At 37.9% G+C, this 21,328-nt stretch overlaps 1 protein-coding gene across 2 annotated transcripts in view; it reads right to left on the reverse strand.

Moving 5' to 3' along the window:
- The window catches only part of LOC107599769 (MOB kinase activator 2-like), a 28,114-nt gene extending 10,554 nt beyond the window's left edge, over nt 1–17,560 (reverse strand). The window contains exon 1 of one of the 2 annotated variants that reach the window (XM_016291461.1): nt 16,916–17,560. In XM_016291461.1, coding sequence (XP_016146947.1) covers nt 16,916–16,932 — 17 coding nt within the window. In that variant the 5' untranslated portion in view covers nt 16,933–17,560. Of the gene's footprint in view, nt 1–4,386; nt 4,564–16,915 lie in introns of those variants that run through there. The other variant, XM_016291460.1, reaches the window with a different exon arrangement.
- Between the last annotated feature and the right edge of the window lie 3,768 nt (nt 17,561–21,328).

Genomic DNA, 21,328 nt, shown 5'->3' on the forward strand with positions numbered 1-21,328 from the left:
TTACATTGCTGAAATAATACTCAATTAAAAGTACTGGTGTCAAAACAGCATGAGTTTGGGGCAGTATCTGTTTGTTGGATCAATGGCAAATGGTGTCGAAACAGTACTTAAGTAAAAGTACAAAGTACTCTGAGTACTAGTTACTTTTTAGCCTGCGATATTTAATGAATTACCAAAAAATATTCATTCATATCAAAGATCTATGCGGATAATAGCTACTTTGAACAAAACCCACTTTTATCTTATTGACAAAGTACGTGAATTAGTGGTGATGAAACAGGGATTTCTAACTTCAATACCTTGAAAAATATCAAAGTACTCGTGAACCGGAAGTTGCAACTGACGTCAGTGTTGTGATGCATTTCCAAGTGAAACGGAGTATTGAATAAAGGGCGGGGTTTTATTGTGATGCACCTCCTCTCCACCTCTTGCTCAGAGCAGGTTGGATAGGAGTGGTTAAGAATATCTGCTTGTTACGTCTGATATCACGCTTCAGCGCTTCTGGGTCCTACGCTCTGCCAGACGCCACAAGAAAACAACAAACTGTGCTAATACACACCCACAATGTCATGCAATACTGAAAAAAATAACCCTAACCTTTATCTCCATACTGAAATCCCAGATGGCCAGACAGTGATTCAGCTAAAATATTAGTGTCTGAGACACTGTGAGCACGGAGACTGTAGTGTGCACAGCACATGTTTAAATGCTTAGCTTAAATATGTAATATTAATTAAACAATGCTCATAAATGTGAGATGGGTAGAGGCATGGACCCGGAAACAGCAGTCCTTACGTCAATGACTTAACAAGAGGATTCTCTCGAAGCCGTCGAACTGACGTTACCAGAGCGGAAGTGAATTCTCAGTTTTTGATTAAAGATTACGACGGCAGACCATTTTTTCCCCAGTGTATTGACTTGCACGGTTCAATTGTTCACAAGACTAGTAATGTGCAGTAAAACGTAAGTAGGGTCATTTTTGACTTCATGACGACTAATCATTTTCAATACCATTGGAAAAAACTAACACATACTACTGTATACTGCCATATAGATATTTTAATATTTTAAATTTTTTTGTACATTCATTTTTTCAAGGCAATCATTATTTCAAGCTTTGAAATGGGTTTAATCCAAGTCTTCTAAAAAGACACACTGGCTTTATATGATGAAGAGATTTTAATATAGGCTTTTATTTACATGCATATAAATATTGATCAATTACCATTACATAAATCTCAATCTTAAACATTTGCTCATTCTGTGTATTTGTGTCTTTAAAATAAGGTAACTTGGTTGCAAAAGCTTACAGCACAAGGAAGCTTGATTTCAAATTGAATTGCAAAAAAGACAAGTACACATTCAGTAATAAAATTATAAAATTAAATTCTGCTGAGGTATCCAAAATATGACACCACTAATTTTTATAAGCAATGATGTAAGAGCCATATATGTTAGGCCTATATATTTAGATAAGTGGAACATCAGATGGCTTTGACCTGTAATGAATGTACAATGTAGTGATGCAGTTACACAGACTAGGATATTTATAATGTACAAATCAGACAAATATCCCATTCCAAAACATTTCTAGCATAAACTGACATGTAAAGAAATTAAAGTTCCATCCCTATTAAATGCATTAACTGGCCACCATTTATACATTTTTAATAATCCAGCGGTGTGATTTTCAATTAATACAAGGCAGGGTTATCATTAATTACAACTAAATCTATAAAAAAATATAACTATAAAAAAATAAATAAAATAATAACAATAATATATACAGTGGGTACGGAAAGTATTCAGACCCCCTTAAATGTTTCACTCTTTGTTATATTGCAGCCATTTGCTAAATTTTTTAATAAATCTGCAAAAATGTCAACAATTCTGTGTTTTTCTGTCAATATGGGGTGCTGTGTGTACATTAATGAGGAAAAAAAATTAACTTAAATGATTTTAGCAAATGGCTGCAATATAACAAAGAGTGAAAAATTTAAGGGGGTCTGAATACTTTCCGTACCCACTGTATATATATAACGTATTTCAACTAGTTGCCAAGGAACATTACACATTCTCATTTAGTTTAAGCTGAAATACTAAAATAGCTAACAGTAGGTAAACTAAAACTAGTAATTGAAACTTCATAATAACTAACAAAAATTACACAAAAAATATGATTATTAATGCATTTATTTATTTATTTTTATTAAAGTTATTTTAATTTAATATGAACAAAAACTACAGTAGTATATCAATTGCACTGATGGTCATAAAAATGCATGCATGCATAGTAGTAAGAGAATGAGCAAAATGTTGTTTAAAAGACTGTTATATTGAGTATAGTGCAGGGCACCGCTATAAACGCTCGATATGTCAACTACCCATGAAGCATTTCCTTAACAGGTTGCTTCACCGCATACTTTGATGAAATCTTGACATACTGGATGCTGCTGCGGTGTAGCAATTTGTTTTATGACAATGTAATGTACAGTGGAACATCAGACTGGAATTTTCCTGCAGGGCTTGAAGGCATGTTCAGACTCGACACTGGGAAGCCAGAAGGGCCAGTCTGGCCCCGGGACTAGTATTTTAGTCCTCTAACAGCACGCCAAGACAGACAAACACCATGCATGCGCCCTCTTAGCTTTTCTGCTACACTGTGCATCTACAGTATATACATATTAGTCACCATAGCATAAATGTCTGCTTATTTTTAGGCATCCATGAAGCATATAAATATAAGTCAGAATGCTAAAAGTGTTCAGTGCGGTTAATATACTGCCTGCTACTTTCAATCCAAACACTTGTGTCAGCCTTCAATTATTACGGCATAAGCCTTAAAAGGTCAGCCTGAAATAAATGCTGGAAAAAGAGAGTGCTTTCTAAAATGAGGCACGGACGTCAGGTTGTAGGTGGGAAGGGTGAAATAATGAGGCCTGTGTGAGCGGGACAGGAGAGGCTCACAGGCTGCGCTTGTCCAGGAGGGGAAAAAACCAGGGGCAGGGAGGCAGAACAGAGGAGGCTTTCATTGCTTCTACAGGTGAGAGAAAATGAAAGAGCAGCTTACGAAAGCAGTGACGCAAAGAAGCCGCAGCGTGCTGAATGTTTTCTTAGTAAACTCAATGCTTTAGGAATTTAAGATAGACACCAACATATCTTGGATATATATAGCAACAAAAGGATCTTTACTTCTAAAGGTGTGGTCACATTAGCAATGTTTAGGTGAACTTTGCATGCAATAAAGGTCTATTTTTAATAGTGTGGCGATGTATGAAGCTCACACAAAAGTCACTTCCAAACCAAGAAGCTTTCAAATTTGCACAGCAAAATCTGCATGGGGAAAACTTCCTATTGAACGTCCCTATTGAAATGACTGTAATTTACCTACGAAATCTTGACAAACAACAGTAAAATGACCGCACCTTAACTCTGCTGACCAGTAAAATCTCTCTAGGGAGTGAAATAACGCCACAATAGATATACAAAAATTATAAACATTAAAAACCAAAATATACAAAAATGATTCACCAGCATGTCATACCAACCACGGTATTATTTTTATTATATATTTTTTTTCCATATCATAAAATATTGATATTTATCACGATGTTACCATTAATGGTTAAGGAAACGCTTTCCACATGTTTGTTAGAGGATGAATATAAACATAACTACACTCCACAGAGTAGCTTCCTTTTAATTCAGGGCTCCATGAAATCATTTTTATTTTTTCCTAAACTGTGCGCTTTCCATTTTATTCTGCATTTTATTATTTATTACAAAGGTATCATCAAGAAATGGTGTCTAATGAAATTAATTAATAAAACTTTAACAATCATTTAAAATGTAATCAACTCAAAATACAATAATTGACAACAAAACAGTGGACTTGTTTGTCAAATAAAATGCTGCACAAGTGCATAAATAAAAAAAAGATAACTTTCCTGTATAATATTCCTTAAATTATTATTACTTTGAGAACATAATAGTAATATATACACGTCATCATTTCTTCTAGTTAAACGGAGCTTTTATTTTGTGGGTTTGTGTTGACGATCTGTGAGTTTTAGTGCGTGTTTGACGGTAGTAATAATCTGCACTTGTGTTGGAAATTAACTGCTTGGACAGTCTATCAAACATCGTATTGTGTATTTCAAAGAAGAAAAAGAAAATGCAACTTGAACAATTAGGTTGCATGAATGAAAATGTCATTCTTGGTGAATATACACCTAAGGAATGATGTTAGAAATACTCAAAATAGCGTGCCAGTCCTAGAAAAACAACATTTTTCAACTTGTCAAGTTCTCCTGTGCAAACACGCCAGTGTAGAGCTCTGTATATTGAACACAATCATTGTTTGATTGCCTGAGAAGAACCGAGTACCTGTTGAAGAGTGTCCACAGAAGACCATGAGGGCTTTCGAGGCTCTCGAAATCAACCGGCGGATCTTCCTCGCTATTCTCCATTTAACAATTGCTTCCTCACCCTACTTTTCTTATTTATTTGTCACAAACGAGCAAACATCCACGCCATCTGACTCCCCGGCCATACGTGCGAGAACTTCACAGCCGTCGGGTGAAAGAGCGGAAGCTGTGGATGTGGTTTCTGGAGAAGTTCTGCTGCTGCTGATAAGGAGGCCTAAACCGTGAAGATTAACATGCACTTCACCAAGACACGAAGTCTTTAACATATAACCATTAATGGACCGCAATATGCACTCCGGGAACAATAAGGAGCTCAAAAGTCATCTTGAGAATCTGCACTTTGAACTTCAAAACTGATGTTTGTGTCAAGCTCTGTGCCTTACATAATGCTTACAGAGTGCAGTGGGAATATTCAGAGTTAAAGTTTGTCTTCTGAGGGTTTGTACTTTCACTGCTTCCTGTTCATTAAGAAAAAAAGAGCAGCAGGAATGTGGCGATGCATTGTTTGGGCTCCGCTGAACACGAACGGCTTTCCTGTGTTTCTGTGCTTCCTCAATAAGAAACAGCCGAGCATTTCTGTTTGTCACGAAGCCGCGAGCGCCTTCCTCAAATATTACTGATAATGAAACTGACTGAGAAAAGAGCAGCTCGCTGGAGGAGATGAAGCCGTTTCAGCTGAAACCTCATTCCAAGCTCAAGCTCAGCTGGACTAAAGCACTCGCTTCAGTAAAATGGAATTACTTTTCAGGCCAGCGTTTCCTATTAAATGCATGTACATTTATTGAGATTTCTGTGGAATATACAGCACCCTACAAATGTGAGATGAATGATTTATCACCACCACATGTCGTGCATTTTAGCTTTTCATATCTGTGTAGTATGCAAAAAACTTTTTTTGGACACTTGTATCAAACTTAGACTCCAAGACTGAACTAAAACTGATTCTTTCTTGTAAAAAATGTTTTAAATGACAATACCCTTTCAGAGTTCATATACACTACCTTTCAAATGTATGCGGTTGGTAAGTTTTTTTTATTTTTTTTATAGAAATTAATAGTTTTATTCATCAAGGACACATTAATTTAATCAAAAGTGATTGAGTGAGTGTGAGTGAGTGAGTGTGTGGGAGTGAGGGAGTGAGTGTGTGTGGGAGTGAGGGAGTGAGTGTGTGTGGGAGTGAGGGATTAAGTGAGTGTGTGTGTGTGAGTGAGGGATTGAGTGAGTGAGGGATTGAGTGAGTGTGTGTGTGTTGGGGGGGGGGAGTGAGTGAGTGTGTGTGTGAGGGATTGAGTGTGTGTGTGTGTGTGCATCGAGTAGGCCAGGATTTATCTGTACAAGTACATGAAAACGCTGTCATTTAGTTGACACTTATCCAGAGGAACTTATGTTATCTTAAGGGTTTTTCCATTGTTTTAGTTTAAGTATAATATTATAATACCATTCAAATTTTAACTTTTTTATAATTTAAAGAAGAAACCAATTCGATGTATATTTGACATTTGAGGCTTAATACTATAGAAAAGCACAAGGTTTTTCAGTTAGTGTTTTCAGCTTGTTTATTTTCATATAAAAATACGGCATGCAGTTGCATCAAACAATGGTATAAACATCATTCAATGTAAATTGTAATAATCGCAATTACAATTTCAAGGGAATAATCGACAGTTATGATTCTTGTCATAATCGTGCAGCCCTAACGGACACCAATTACTTTGTAGGTTTACGACCTTTCAGTTTCCAGGCCCAAACTTTAACTAACATGCACAAAATGTTGCAGAACCTAACCAGGCACATTGTAAATACGTGCCTCTACCTACAGTTCTGCAAAACTCAAAAAACAAAAAAACACTTACCTATACTTACGAATCTGCAGTTCCAGTTGAAATGAACACTAGAGGCAGTAAAACTCAGACAACTGTTATTGCTTTTCACACAAATTATGAGTTTCCATTAAGAAAGCCTAATTTTCACACAATTCCTTGCACAATATGTTATGACTGAGGCAAAATTTGATACTTTTGAACGTTTGCGTCACATAAACAGCGTCATGTGTGGGTTTTCTAACTCGGTAGGTTTGCTCTGTAGCGCACCCGATACAGTGAAGCGCTCCGGTACGAATCCCGTGAAATATGAATTTTTATTTTATTTTTTTCTGCCATATGTCTATTCTAGAGACATTTTGTTACACCTTTACTTCGTGATTATTTTGCCTTATGTCAGTTCTAGAGACATGTTACAGCTTTTTGATAAAGCTCTAATTGGTTTTCTTTTGGAAATATGTTTCAAATTCACACTGAATGCATTTATGACTGTAAAGCATGTCTGTGTGTGTCAAAATTGTGGTTAAAATCGAAATCGCAAAATTGATCAAAGAAATCGCGATAGGTTTTTTTTTGTCCATATCGCACAGCCCTAATCAGCAAATGTGTGTTTTTATATCACTTTTGCATTCGTTAACACTTTCGGGTAGGTTTAGGGTTGGGTTTGGTGTAGAGAGAATGTTATTTTCCAACACGACAGAGCATTAACCTTTCAGTGACACTCACCGCACATTTAAACTCTGAACCGCTGCAAAATGTGTCTGAAACAACGTAATAAAAACGTGACTACGTCATGTATTGAACACTTCATTTTGAAACTGCTGCGAAACGTGCAATAAGGAACGTAATACCGTGTTGAAGAAACGTCGTCACAAGCACTTAATTCCAATGAGCCCGGGTTGTGCAGAATACTGCAGTCATGTAGATTCAACACACACTCACGTTGATCTGTGAGGTATAGGGGAAGCCTGATATCACACTACATAACCCAACTAAAGCTCATTCCTGCTCCACACCAGGAAAAGACAAACTTCAATTGGAATCCCTCTCTCTCAAGCTTCATTTGCATTTTCCTCACAGCATTTAAGTATGCAAACCCTAAAAAGGTGATGTAAGCCATTCCAGGCGTTTTGCAAACTTCAACCACACACGCCTTTCCCAAAACCCCGCAGTGCTCCAAAAACGAGTCAGCGAACCCAAATGAGCCGAATTTGTGTTTGCGATTGGCTAACAGACGTTTGCAATTTCAGTGATAGCAGTCAGGCTGTTGGGACATTTTATGCACATTCTTTTCAGACTCCAAGAAACGCACCGAGGTCACGCTGAAGGACACGCAAGGACGAGAACAGCCAAAGAAACAAACGGAGGAAGAGGAAAAGGTGTAAGGAAGAAAGCGACGCCTTTGCACACGCAGCGATTGAGGATGCAATGTAGGTCATCAGAAACAGTAGGAACTGAAAAACACGTCAGAGGAAGAGAAAGGCAAGACAAATGCAAAGATAAGCACTTCCACATCAACCCTTTTGGGCGCCACCGTTCAGCTTGTTTGGTTGGTATGAAAAGTGGTTTGAAAGGTTTCTTGTAAAGAGAGTCTTAAATAGGCTGATAAATCCAACTGGACAAAATCATGAAAAAAACAGTGAAGCTGACATCTTCTTATGAAAGACTAAAAATGAAAAAAAAAATAATAATAATAATAACAATAGAAATATTACTGTTTTAATAATAGTAGTACAACAATACAGTATAAAAAAACGGTAGTTTCATTGTAAAATAAATCAAGCATTTAAGAAAAACAACAATGTATATAATAATAATAACAATAGAAATATTACTGTTTTAATAATAGTAGTACAACAATACAGTATAAAAAAAAACGGTAGTTTCATTGTAAAATAAATCAAGCATTTAAGAAAAACAACAATGTATATATTTTTACATTACAACTGTAAAATTACATGATTAATATTTATGGTTTTCTTAATTTCCTCATTTTTCAAATTTCTCATTACAAATATGGGAAAACGTTTGGCACATATTGCATTCCCAAATGCACGTTAAAGCGACGGAGTGCATGAGAAGCAGCATTTACTGTGAACGCTTTAAGATGCTGAAAACACCAGATCACGAGCTGCTCATGTGTAAATGAACACAGTGCCGTGCTTCACTTTGAAACACGCAATGCATATAATTCAATTAAATCACAGTCTTTGCAACTTGACAATCGCACTAAGCCATACTGTGATTCTTGATTTAATCTTGCAGCTCCAGCTCAGCTTCAGACCAAGAAATCAAAACTAAGTGTGACAACAGCCTGATTTAAACACATGAGGCCTGGTCTATAGATAGCAGCTTCCAGTTTAAAGGACAACAACAAGCTCTTAGCATGCAGTATGTGATTTTGAGAAGAATAGCGAGAAAGAACAAATCAGATGCATCCTTCTTTAAACTCTCCGTGTGTCTCTTTTTAACTGGCTGGGATCTATAAAAAGCAGCGGGCCTGCAGGGAGTCCCAATCCATGTTCATCTCCTCATCCTCCGTTCCCCGGCAGAGGGGACACATGTTCCCGAACAGTGGCCGCGGGCACGACACAGACGTGACGACACAGACCCGGGAAGCCAGAGACGCGGGACCAGAGAGAGAGGAGAGACGAGTGACTCACATGAGAGAGATGAGACAGCACTTCTCTGTCTGTGAGCCACATTTATTCATCCAGCACGACTCCATTAAAACACGCTGTGTACAATGCTCTGGATGTGAATGCATAGCGATGCATTTGGTTCTTCAAGTGATAGTTCTCTCAAAAACATAATTTTCATTTATTTATTTACTCACCCTCAAGTGTCCAAACCTGTATGACTTTCTTTTGTGGAACACAAAATGAGAAGTTTTGCTGAAAGCAATGCAAGTATCTTATTTGGGTCTAAACTGAAGAAAATCTTAAAGGGGTCATATGATGCTTTTTTAAAGATCATTATTTTGTGTATTTGGTGTAACAGAATATGTTGACATGCTTTAATGTTCAAAAAACACATTATTTTTCAAATGCTGTACATTATTGTAGGTCCTCTATGCCCCGCCTCTCTCAAACGCTTCGTTTTCTACAAAGCCCCTCCTTCCGACAAGCGCAGTCTGCTCTGATTGGCCAGCTGACCCAGTGCATTGTGATTGGCCGAACACCGCAAGCACTTGTCAGAAATGTAACACCCCTTACCATAATCGCGAGCTTCATCTTTCAAAATAAATGTAAAGACAGTAAATAATGTCATTAGTTTTACCATCAGTTCAAGCCCGAAAGGGGAACAGAGTCGCGTGACAGACACAGTGATGAAGCTGGTATGTGTGCAGTACACAAGCCACGGTTAAGACAGCTGACTCCACTGTGATGTGAGTTCCCCCCTCTCCCCCTCCCTCTCCCTCTCTCTCTCTCTCTCTCTCTCTCTCTCACACACACACGATGCGCAAAACTCCGCATTTGAACAGTCAATAGCAAATACTTAAACTAATAACAAAACAGTAACTGATTCAGAAGCGCAGATTGTCATAGCAAAGTCAGAATTACCTCCTCTCCTAGGTTCACGAAACGGTCGTTCATAAAATGCATTGCTGTTCTGTTGTAAGTCATCTTAAAGATTCCTAAATGCATCTACTTGCGGAAGCCCAAATAAAGTTTCGCCTAGAAACACCCAGCGTCTCCCTGACATGCTGCTTCAACACTAACTGCGGTTACTGAAACCACACCTTCTTTCTTTGCGTGAACATTTGGGCGCATTATGCTAATATTCCCACATAGTGAGGTAGATATGTGGGGGCGTGTTAGAACGAGCCGTTTTAGGGGTGTGTGGCAGAGTCTTAACTTTGATAAAGAATATCTCTTTGGGTTTGAGACTTTAGTCTTTGCAACTTCAGGGATCTTATCTATGCACAATCAGCTTGTAACACTCCAAAGAGAAAGGAAAACTTGAAATCGCATCATATGACCCCTTTAAGAAATAAAGTTAAGAAATTTCGCAAATTCTAAATTCTAGCTCGTAGAATGTGCAATTCTTGAAAATTACTTAAGTTTTCAAACATTTTCTTAAGAACATTTTATTTTGTCCTTAAGAAGAAAATTAGAGGTTTGTCTCTTTGTATCTTCAGTAAAATTATTTTTTCTTTCTGTCTTTTATTTATTTAGGAATACAAAATGTGTTTAACTTTATTACATATACATAATTTTATTCTTAAGATTTTATTTTTTCACAAACAAAAACTGTGAAAGTGGTCCATTCAAATCAAGCTTCTGAAGCCAAACAAACGCTTTGTGGGACAAACAGACCAAAATTTAAGCAGTTACTTAAATAACTTTCCATAATATACCATATACCAATAGCCAACGTGACATAATAAAATTCAACTTGCAGATGTGGAAATGTCATTTGAGAGCTGTGTGGAGAGTATCCAGTAAAATACTGGATAAAATGTTGGGTTGCTTCTCACACAAAGCTATTGTTTGACTCAGTATATATTCATAGACAAATTTTATGGTGCATTTGGAGATTGTCCTCAGGTCAATATATAGTCTATTTAATTTGACTGAAGAACAAATAACAGCATGAACATTAAATAAAATCATACATGTTTGGGACGTCATGAAGGCGAGTAAATGACAACATGATGGATTTACAATTGCATTTGTCAAGTACTCTGTATCTCTAGAAGCCTAAGACTGACTGATGAAGGGCATCCTAAGAGTAAAAATCGTGTAAACCCTTTTGCAACTGCATCAAAACTACCTCCGAAATAAAAATGTTAAAAACTGGAGAGGGAAAAAACAAAAACAGACTCTACCCACACCTGACAGAGGCTGTTTGCCTTCACCACAACCAAAGATAGCCAGAGGATGTTTGTTTTTTTCTTCTATTTTAGAGAAAAGGAAGCAAGCGGTTACATATACATGTTCTGCAGCACAAATAGGAAGTGAAACATTATACGGCATGTTCATTTTCTTCATATGCTGTCGACGTGTACATCAAAACAAATTCAGCAGGATATACTCGGAAAGGGAGCAATTTCACAAGTTTACTTTCACTTTCAATTCACTCGAAAGAGACAAACTATAAACACTTTACAAAGCCATTGCTTAAGGTGAGCGCTGATGTAACCTACTTCCTGCTTTATCAGTTAGACCATAAAACAGACTGATCTTCACCATTCTGACTCGGTGGAAAGCTCTTGAACTAGTTCATTCACATAACCGGCCTCTATTTGCAGAAACCATCGCACCCAAAACCAACTCGGTTCATTTCAGAAAAACATGCTGCAACACTCCATCTTGGTCACAGACTGGAAGCACATGAAACGACACAGCTGGAAACATTTTATGCAATGCAGTGTCAAAAAAAGTTAAATTGTTAAAGTTCAACTGATTAGACGTACTTTTGATTATTACAATTTAATTAAACCATTAAAATTAAATCCAGAAAAATGTAAATGGAAAACACAGAAAATGGGGAAAATAAAATGAAAATTGAGAAAAAAATAAAAATAAAATAGATTTCAAACGCCCCCAAAATTGTATTTCTGTTAAACTTTTAGTAAATTGTTGTTAAATCATATCCGTTTTGTGATTACAGTTAGACATGCTTTTTGGTAATTTTTGGTAAAGAAGGTATTCCTTCAGTCTCTCTTGCTCTCTACCAACACTACCTCCAAAAGCCCAATTATTCAGCCCTAAGAGGTGTGGGACATGAGACAAACTCTGCCGTAAGCATACAGCTGGGTGCTGTGCTGGGAATTCAAAACTCCAAACTGCAGAATATCAAGCCTAGTTTCTATCAGGGTCAACCAAATGCATGTCTTCATATCTCGTTGAGCATATCTGGTCCTGCAGTGGAAGGCACTGCTGACCTTAACTGGGAGGAAAGCTAAGCAAACAGCATATCTGATGTTTTGTTTCACTTCTAACAATCACATTTAAGATCATTCAGTTCAGGGTTGGAGCTTGACAGTAAGCAAAAAACTTTAATGTGCTGTGGTTTGGAGGTATAAGTCCCGTTTCAGTTTTGCATCCCGGACGAGCCCCCGATTTGTGCCTCAGGTAAGAAATAACCAGTAGTGAGTTAATAGCGAGTCACGACCCAAATAATGGGTCGCATGTCTGAAAGAGAACAACTAGACATACAATTAATCACCAAACGGTTTATAAATAAATATTGGCTAATCAGCTTTAAAACAGGGAAGAAAATTATTCCCATATCTTGTTGTTGAGTTGTTGAGACTGTGCGTCCAATCAAACTCTATGGTATTGTTGCACAATATTATCTGTCACTTGGTTAAAAAATGACAAATATTTGGCCAATTGTTTGACCCATTTGCTAGACTGGTTAATCCCCCTTCTGCTGTCATTCATGCATTTTGAAAATTGCCAATTTTCTTATTCAGTTAATACATTTTCCATCTTGTTGGGCCTATGCAGATCGCAGTAATATCGATGTAAGGGCTCGACAATAAGGACTGCACTGTCACGAAAGATTAACATTTGTATGCTTTTAAAATCTTGCCAATTTAAAAACTCAAGCGCAACAGAGTAATAAATGTGGTACTCACACGCAGTCTGATAGACCGTTTTCACCACTGATACTTTAATAAGGATTAATCTATACAGTGCAGATTATGCAGTGTTATTTTAATAAAAATTTTAGCATTTTGCAGATGCTTTTTATCCAAAGCGACTTACAGTGCATTCAGGCTATACATTTTTTTACCAGTATGTGTATTCCCTGGGAATCGAACCCACAACCTTTTGCGCTGCTAACGCGGTGCTCTAATTTGATTATTCCTTACCCGAATATTATTCTTAACCCTTTCAATATTCCCGAATATTATTCTTAACCCAAACTTTCAGCACTGCTTATTTCCTAGTATCTTCATTCCCCTTTGTGCAGTTGCTCGCAATTTGACTGTTTACTTGTCTTTAATAATGTTTGAACTTTATATTAGTTAGAATAGTAGCTTTTGCAGTGGTATCAAAATTGGAAATGAGAATTTTGAAAATTCACTTGTATCTAAAATATCGGTGTTACATGGTCAAACACAATGACTTTTTGTGGTTGTTGAGGTCCTTAGTTGTTTAGCCCTAAAATACTTCAATGTTAAATTTTAAGGGCACTTTTGCACACTTAACTATTTTAGCTGAAACCAAACCAGTTGAGAATCACAGACACAACTGATGAGACTTAAAAAGAGCTGGCTCAGGTTTTTTATCTTTATAAACACCACCATCATGCAATGCCGCGGGTCTCAGTCAAGCATCAAGATTACTTTACATTTACTTTGTCATCCAACACACATTCTTCCCGAGGAGCGCCGAACTGCCCAAACCTGTGCACAGTGGAGTCACACCCGCATCAGAGACGCCAACAACTGATAGACCGTCTATAGCCTGTGCCAGGAGCTCTGAAACAGCCAATTGTTCTCCACCTCAACCTCCAGCAGCAATAAGGAGGAGACATATCGGGGCACGGCAGGCTCACGTTATGATCCTGAATATGCCTCCATGCTATCCCAGGAAACATGAACTTTGGAGTTATTTCTGCATTACAGCTAGGAAAGCTGTTGCCATAATACTATTGGCAAGGTTTTAGAAAGGCACCACGTTTCGCAGTGCTGAGAAAGGACAGTTTATAGATCTATAATAAAAATTGTCGTGCTGAATGCTGGAAGTGGAAATAAATGTCATTAATTTGAGCTAATTTGCTGTAAAACAAGTCCATAAAAGAGGATTAGTAACACTTCACTGACTCGTTTGACAGGTGACCACCATAAACACTGAACTGAAGAGGGAAACACACTTTTTAAGGTATTCAGATGTGGATGTATCTCTCATCAATGTCTGGGGACAGACGATGCCACAAGACACGTAACGGACATTATCGCTAACCCTTCAAATGACGATGTGGGTTTGACGCAGGAATGTAAAGCTGTCGCCAGGATGCATACCAGATACGCTGGAAAGTACTGCGCTTTCTAGTACAATGTGCTTAGCGCACTTGAGAAGATTTTGAAATATAGTCCCTGTTGAAAAAAACAGCATATGCTGGTTAGGTATGTTTTGACGCTGGGATGCTGGTTTAAGCTGGTCCTTTGCTGGTTTATGCTGGTCATGTGCTGGCAAAGGACCAGCATAAACCAGCGTCAAAACATACCTAACTAGCATATGCTGTTTTTTGCAACAGGGGTATTACCTCAGTCTATCGGTATTGTCTGCCAAAGACCAGTAAACACATCGGAGCAATGCAGAAAAACCTACCATCAAAGTATGTTTTAGTCAGTACCTGTTAGTTTTAATTAAAGGAATGGTTCACCAGACAGTTTGCTGAAAATGTGCTCAACCTCCGGACATCCAAAATGTAGATGTGTTTGTTAATGCATCAGATTTGGAGAAATGTAGCATTGCATCACTTGCTCACCAATGGATCCTGTGCAGTGAATGGCCTGAGGTGAACACATTTTCAGAAAAAAAATCATTTTGGGGTAAACTATTCCTTTTTGTATTCCTTCAACTATTCCCCCAATAATACCACATGCAACCACCTACCACTCAAGGCTGTTATGTGAACAAAAGCCTTCTGGTTCATTCATAGGGTCTTCACAAAACCAAGATGAAGAGCTCCACTTTTAGTCTACTTTTATAGCATCTCCTTTACAGACAAAAGTTTATAGGAAAGGCTTTGCTGGAACCACAAAGCCAAATCAAGAACCATTGTGAAAACCCATCGCTGATGGTTTTCCTTACTTTGGAATGCGGCATTATTTGAATACTCTAAGTCAATGGTGTTTTAAGACTCGTTGCAATGAAAGAATTGCTTGAATAAACTGCAAGCTCTATCTTTTTTGTAGTTGCAAAACAAGCCTTGGCCATTTGACACCTCCACAGATGTCACGCTCTCTGCAGGTGCAGGTTAGGATCCTCGCTGGAAGGGTTTAAAAGGTCAAAAACTAGCACAACCATTAATGTGACATTCTCATACGATCATCCCTGGTGAACGTCCTTATGTGATCACCTTGGATGGGCACGCTAATTACAATGGGGATGAAGACATGAAGCAGAATCAGGCATGTGATCAGTTCATGCTTGCACTGAACGGCATTATTGCGTCAGTGTTTCTGTGAGGTCTATACAGTCAGAACATGTTTTAAAGGCGCGTAGAGTCACATCCATCCAGGAAGCAGACGCCAGCATCTTGACAGAGCTCAACCGCTTTTATTAATAGCTCAGTCAGACCATGCAATTTTTTGCCAACAATTTGTATGACACACACCAGTAAGTAAATTGGACTTCAAGTTAGTCACCAATCAGGTTTAATGTCAGGAACAGGGAGAGTGGAGTTAGATACAAATTTGTTTGGCCAACTGGTGCAAATAATTCTGACAGATCATCATAAAGATCTAATGATTAACATGGATAAATCTAACTAGAGCTGCTGAGCATCATTTTGTGTTTGTCCATGCAGCTAGGTACTAGTACTTGTTCTATACTTCCAAATAACATCTATTCCAGTTTTCAAAGTAGGCACTAGTTGCAATTTATTATTCACCACTAGTATGTTTACCAGTTGTTACTAGTAACATTAATCTTAGTATAATCAAAGTAGCAACTACAAGTAGTCACTAGACACAATTGAAAATAAAGCAATGGTAACTTTAACTAGAGTCAAGTGATGGAGTACGGGTAAGTTAGGGACAGGTTTCATGGTATGGTACGGGTTTAAAGGATTTGACTAAATTACTTACAGATGTATTTGCATGCATGTTTTTACATTTTACATGCATTTAAACAAAAACTGCACGTGAACAATAAATGCATTGTTGTAAATATTAGTCCATAGAATTTAAAGACACTTAATATAAAATCCAAAGCAAATGCAACTAGCAAAATAACAATGCAATAATAACTGGGATAGATGATACTAGTTTATTTACCAAGTGAGACACAAGTACAAGTAAAACTATTGAAATATTAGTTACTAATAACCAAAAAAAAAACATGCATGTACTAGTCTCTAATGAATAGTTATAAGAGAAACTGAAAAGATAGCACAGGTACGTCTGTTAAAGACCGCTTCATCTGCTAGACGTCTGTAAGATGTCAGTTTTACATACACATCTTAAAAAACATCTTCTAAACGTCTATTTGACATCTAATAGGAGACGTCCTATATTGCAGATGAGCAAACACTCGAAAAAAATGCGTCTTGCAGATGTAATGCAGACGTCAAACAGACGTCTCCGCGATGTACGTGTGTATCACGGTATTGAACGATTTTCTAGTAGTTACAAATACCAGCAGCAACTAAACGCTACTTTACGATGTCAGCGTATATATATAACAGATACAATGTTAAAACGGACTGCCTGAATCACAGATGATGATGATGATGATGATGATGGCACGCGATCTCAGCAAACGCGCGTGCAGCAGTGACAGGATTGCGTCACAGTTACTGTAAATGCTACATATTAGATCGCATGTAAAAGCACCAGACCCCCGCGGATGGAGGTATATTCCTATACGTCCGAAGCGCAAACCCTCGGCTGGAGCAGGGCATTTTTACCGACAATTTGCACGACACATTTGACTCGGTGCGTCGCCGTCAATTAGGACAAAGATCTCGAAACGTACTTACCCCATTAACCACTCCATGATGACTGAAAGAGATAAATCCGAGCAGAGCTGCCGTGTATCCGGGTAGCCCGAGCTATCAGTCTGGATCGGCTTTCGGCTGTTTAATCTCCGGCGCTTGTGTTTGGCGAACGAGAGCGCGTTAGTGATCGGCGCATGAGAGGTGACGGCGGGGCCGGTGGATGAGCTCCAGCGCTCCGATCAAGCACCGCATTGACTTTGACGTTTGGCGAAGGGTGGCAGGGGGATACTTTCTGTCTTGAATGGTCGTCTAAAGCTGCGCTAATCTCTCTCTGCGGCTGTGCCGGAGTATGGCGGCTCTCCGGTCACCAAAGCATCGCGCTCCACCGGGGACGGTCTCGGATCGGATCGGGGCGCGGGGCTCTCGCGGAGCTTGTAGGGCAAGTGGAGAGGCTGTTTTCAAGCTCTGCCATATACAGGAAATCCGGAAGTAAACACAGGTTCGATGCCGACCCCCTCTCTTCAGGGATGTGATCGGTTCACCGAGGCATGCTGGGATATGTAGTTTCAGGGGAAAGCCGAAGACTACGCGCAGACGTGTCGGAGTGCGTCAGTGCGCGCACTCTCTCTGCCTCCTGGAATTCGTTGTTAACCTTTTTATTGTAATGGCAAAATTGTATATACGTAAAGATAAATGTGTAAATTCATCCCCTGTGATTTAAGATGCTTTCTACTGAATTTGACTGCTGTGTGTCTTTACTAAGATTGTTAAAAAATACAAATCATACATTTAAAAAATAATAATAATTTTACATTTCCCTGCTACATTGTAATCTCAATATATGTTTAACATTACATCGTGCTATGCTTAATAAAAATAATAAAAGGAAAATGCAATTAAATAAAAAAAACTCTTTCTAGGGTTTTTTTGGAGGGGGGGGGGGGGGGTTGGTACCTGTACCTGTGTGCTGTATTAGACAAAATACAGCAAATACAAAGTTTTTCAAAAGTTTTGCATGTGAACACAACGTTTCTCAGGAATCCTTACATTTTTGCCAGCTCAGCCCTTTCCATCACAGAATGATGTTAAACACAATCAATTATTAATATGTGCTGAAAATGTAATCGTTGGACCAAAATGATGTAACAACAAAAATAACTAAACTGATTCACATATTGTTGGACTCTGATAAATGACAAATTAAACTAGAAAAAGCACCAAAAGACAACATTCTATACGATGCATACTCTTATACAGCTGCGTGTTTGAATGAAAAGTCCAAATAAATCTCATAACTCAATATGTCTTACTGTCAATATAAGCACAAATTGGTCTGACGTTTAAATTAGTTAATCATTTTCCATTGTGTGATTTATTAAAACAGTAAACAGGTTTAGGACCGTCCAGTTGAAGAGGAGTCTGTGAGCTCAGTGACCCTGCGCTGATATCTGACCGCATGCTGACCATTGCTCTCCGCTGCGGAAGCTGCGAGTCCTGAGCTGAGCTGCAACACTATTATTTATTCATAAAGAGTGCTTGTTGTGCAGGGGGCCATTAAAGGACATCAGACTTGAGATAGCATTGCATTACCTGCTCATATATAATGAATGGAACAAAGGACGATCACGCTTTGCTGTAGCTGCAAAAATAGATGCACTTTAGAGAGTGTTGTGGACGGTTTGAGACGCAGTCAGAATCTGAAAGCGGGAGCGAAAACAACTGATATTCAATTATTTACTTTTTGTAATGTATGTTTCTGCTATTGTTGTGTATGATTCATTGGTCTACGGTATTAAAAACGTAAAAGGATCAAATAAATGCATACATTTTTTATTTAGATTCTATTTTTCTATTTTAATTTTAGTTAAAGGTTTAGTCATTTCGAGCATGTGTTTTTGTCATTTTTATTCATTTAAAAAATTTTTTTTTTCAAAAATATGTCTATGCAGTTTTAGCTTCTTGTTTTAGTTATTTATAGTAATTTTAGTGCCTAATATGAACTTAATACGGTATGAAATGTAATAAAACGGCAATATAATAAAACATATATAAATTATATGTATTTTTTTACAAATGAGATATACGTTTTTTTTATATTTAAATTTATATTTAATTGATATTTTAGTTAAAGTTTTAGTAATGTTGCTCTCTGTTTTTGTCATTTTATAGGTTTAGTTTTCGGTATAGTTTTAGTTATTTTAGTGCTTGATATGAACTTAAATATGAAATATAATCAAATGGAAATATAATTTTTAAAAATTAAATAAGTTTAAAAATGAAAACATTGTTTTTTTGTATTTTTTTATTTCAGTTCATGTTTATTTGATTTCATCTCAAGTAGAAAACATTATGTTATGGTTGTGATTTCAGTTTTAGTTAACGATAATAACTCTGGACTGAATCATAATTCCTCACATCCTGCAGAGCTTCATGGGCCATTGCAAAAGTAAACATCTCCTAAACTCAGCCATCAGCTGTTTAATCTCTATTTATTCTGACATTTAAACCAGTTTTCCCCGAATGAAGTTTTAATTCATTTATCCTAATTACCTTGGCCTGTATTTGCTGAAAGAAAGGTAGTTCACTGCGAGATGCTCATGCAAGTCTAGAGGAGGAGCGAGAGAGAAAAGTGGCATGAGAAGTGTTGCTTATTTTTAAAGCAGCATTAGTCACTTGCTCTAGAGATCATGGAAAGGGAAAAATGTCCTGATGACATAATGATTCTTTAACAGTTTCCATACCGAAGGTTTGGATCTGTGCGCCATGGGCTCCACATTACAGTGTCACGTCTGGATATACTCAAATCGTTTGTACACACTCTCTCACGCACAGGCCTGCAAACACGCACAAACTCATTCTAGGTGAAAAGAGTTGCTGTTCTCTCTTTAACAACATTTTACACATACAAAAAAAAAAAAAGTACACTCATTTGAGTAACCTATTAAATATCAGTCAAATGGAAAACATTTCTCTGGTTCATAGCACCTGGAAGTCTGAATCATCAGTGTCTCAGCAGTGGATGCTCTGCAGTGAATGGGTGCCGTCAGAATGAGAGTCCAAAAAACATCACAATAATCCACAAGTGATCCACACAGTTAACATCTGGAGAAGACAAAAGCTGAAACAAATCCAGCATTAAGATGTTTTTAACTCAAATACGAGTCCATAATCCATAATCCATAATAACGCTTCCTCCAGTGACAAACTGCATCTCCTGCTGTCTCCCACATCAAAATCCAGCCACATATTTGTTTAGAGCAGTTTTGGCTTGTGAACTTGATCTGTGCAGACTTGAGTCAGAACAGATGACTTTATCAACGGAGGAAGTTGTGGTTTATGGACTATTTTAGCCGGAACAAACAGTTTGCAGTTAAAATCTCCTGAATGTTTTTTTTGTTGTCTTCTCCAGATGTTAACTGATGGACTGGAGTGGTGTGGATTACTTGTGTATTATTGTGATGTTTTTATCAGCTATTTGGACTCTCATTCTGACGGCACCCATTCACTGCAGAGCATCCATTGCTGAGACACTGATGCAACGCTACATTTCTACAAACTCATCCTGATCTTGGACGGGTTGAGGGTGAGCACATTTCCAACCAGTTTTCATATTTGGGTGAAATATTCCTTTAACATTTAAAGTAGCAAAGTAGTTTTTATATTATTTTTATTATTATTATTTTGTTTAATAAGCTACTTTAATTACTGCAGTTTAATTAACTGTAGCTTGGAAAGTTTAAAAGTAGAACACTGATGATATTTATATATAAAGTATATATATATATATATATATACAGTATATATAGACGGAACAAGAGCAGTTATTAAAGCGAATACTCTCTTAAGGTTGCTCAGTGTTTTCTTTGCCAGATGAAGCCAGAGAAAGATACTCTACTTGGGTGAGTTATATTTCTCATACGCTCATCATTATGTCCTTTTCTTAATTACACTCGGACAAGGAATCTGACACGCAAAAGACAATTAGGGCTCATAGATTTTAAACCACTCAGCCAGTCAAGTACAGTTGTAAATTTAAGCATCTATTGTGTGTGTGTTTGTGGCTTCAGTAAGGTGCAGATCATTAGCGAGTGAATGGTAGCCTTCATTAGTGCTGAGCTGTCTGAAATGTATTTGCTGTTACTGATGTGAAAGTCTTTTTCATTGATTGCGCGCACAGTCACACACACACACACACAGACACACACAGTCACACGCACACGCGCACAGATACACAGACACACGCGCACACACAGACACACGCGCGGACACAGACACACGCGCACACAGTCACACGCGCACACACACAGACACACACAGACACACACAGTCACGCGCGCACACAGTCACACGCGCACACAGTCACACGCGCACACAGTCACACGCGCACACACACAGTCACACGCACATGCGCACAGATACACAGACACACAGTCACAAGCGCACACAAGCACACAC

The sequence above is a fragment of the Sinocyclocheilus grahami genome, unplaced genomic scaffold, assembly GCF_001515645.1.
Source record: "Sinocyclocheilus grahami isolate Dianchi unplaced genomic scaffold, SAMN03320097.WGS_v1.1 scaffold271.1, whole genome shotgun sequence".
Taxonomy (NCBI): Eukaryota; Metazoa; Chordata; class Actinopteri; order Cypriniformes; family Cyprinidae; genus Sinocyclocheilus; species Sinocyclocheilus grahami.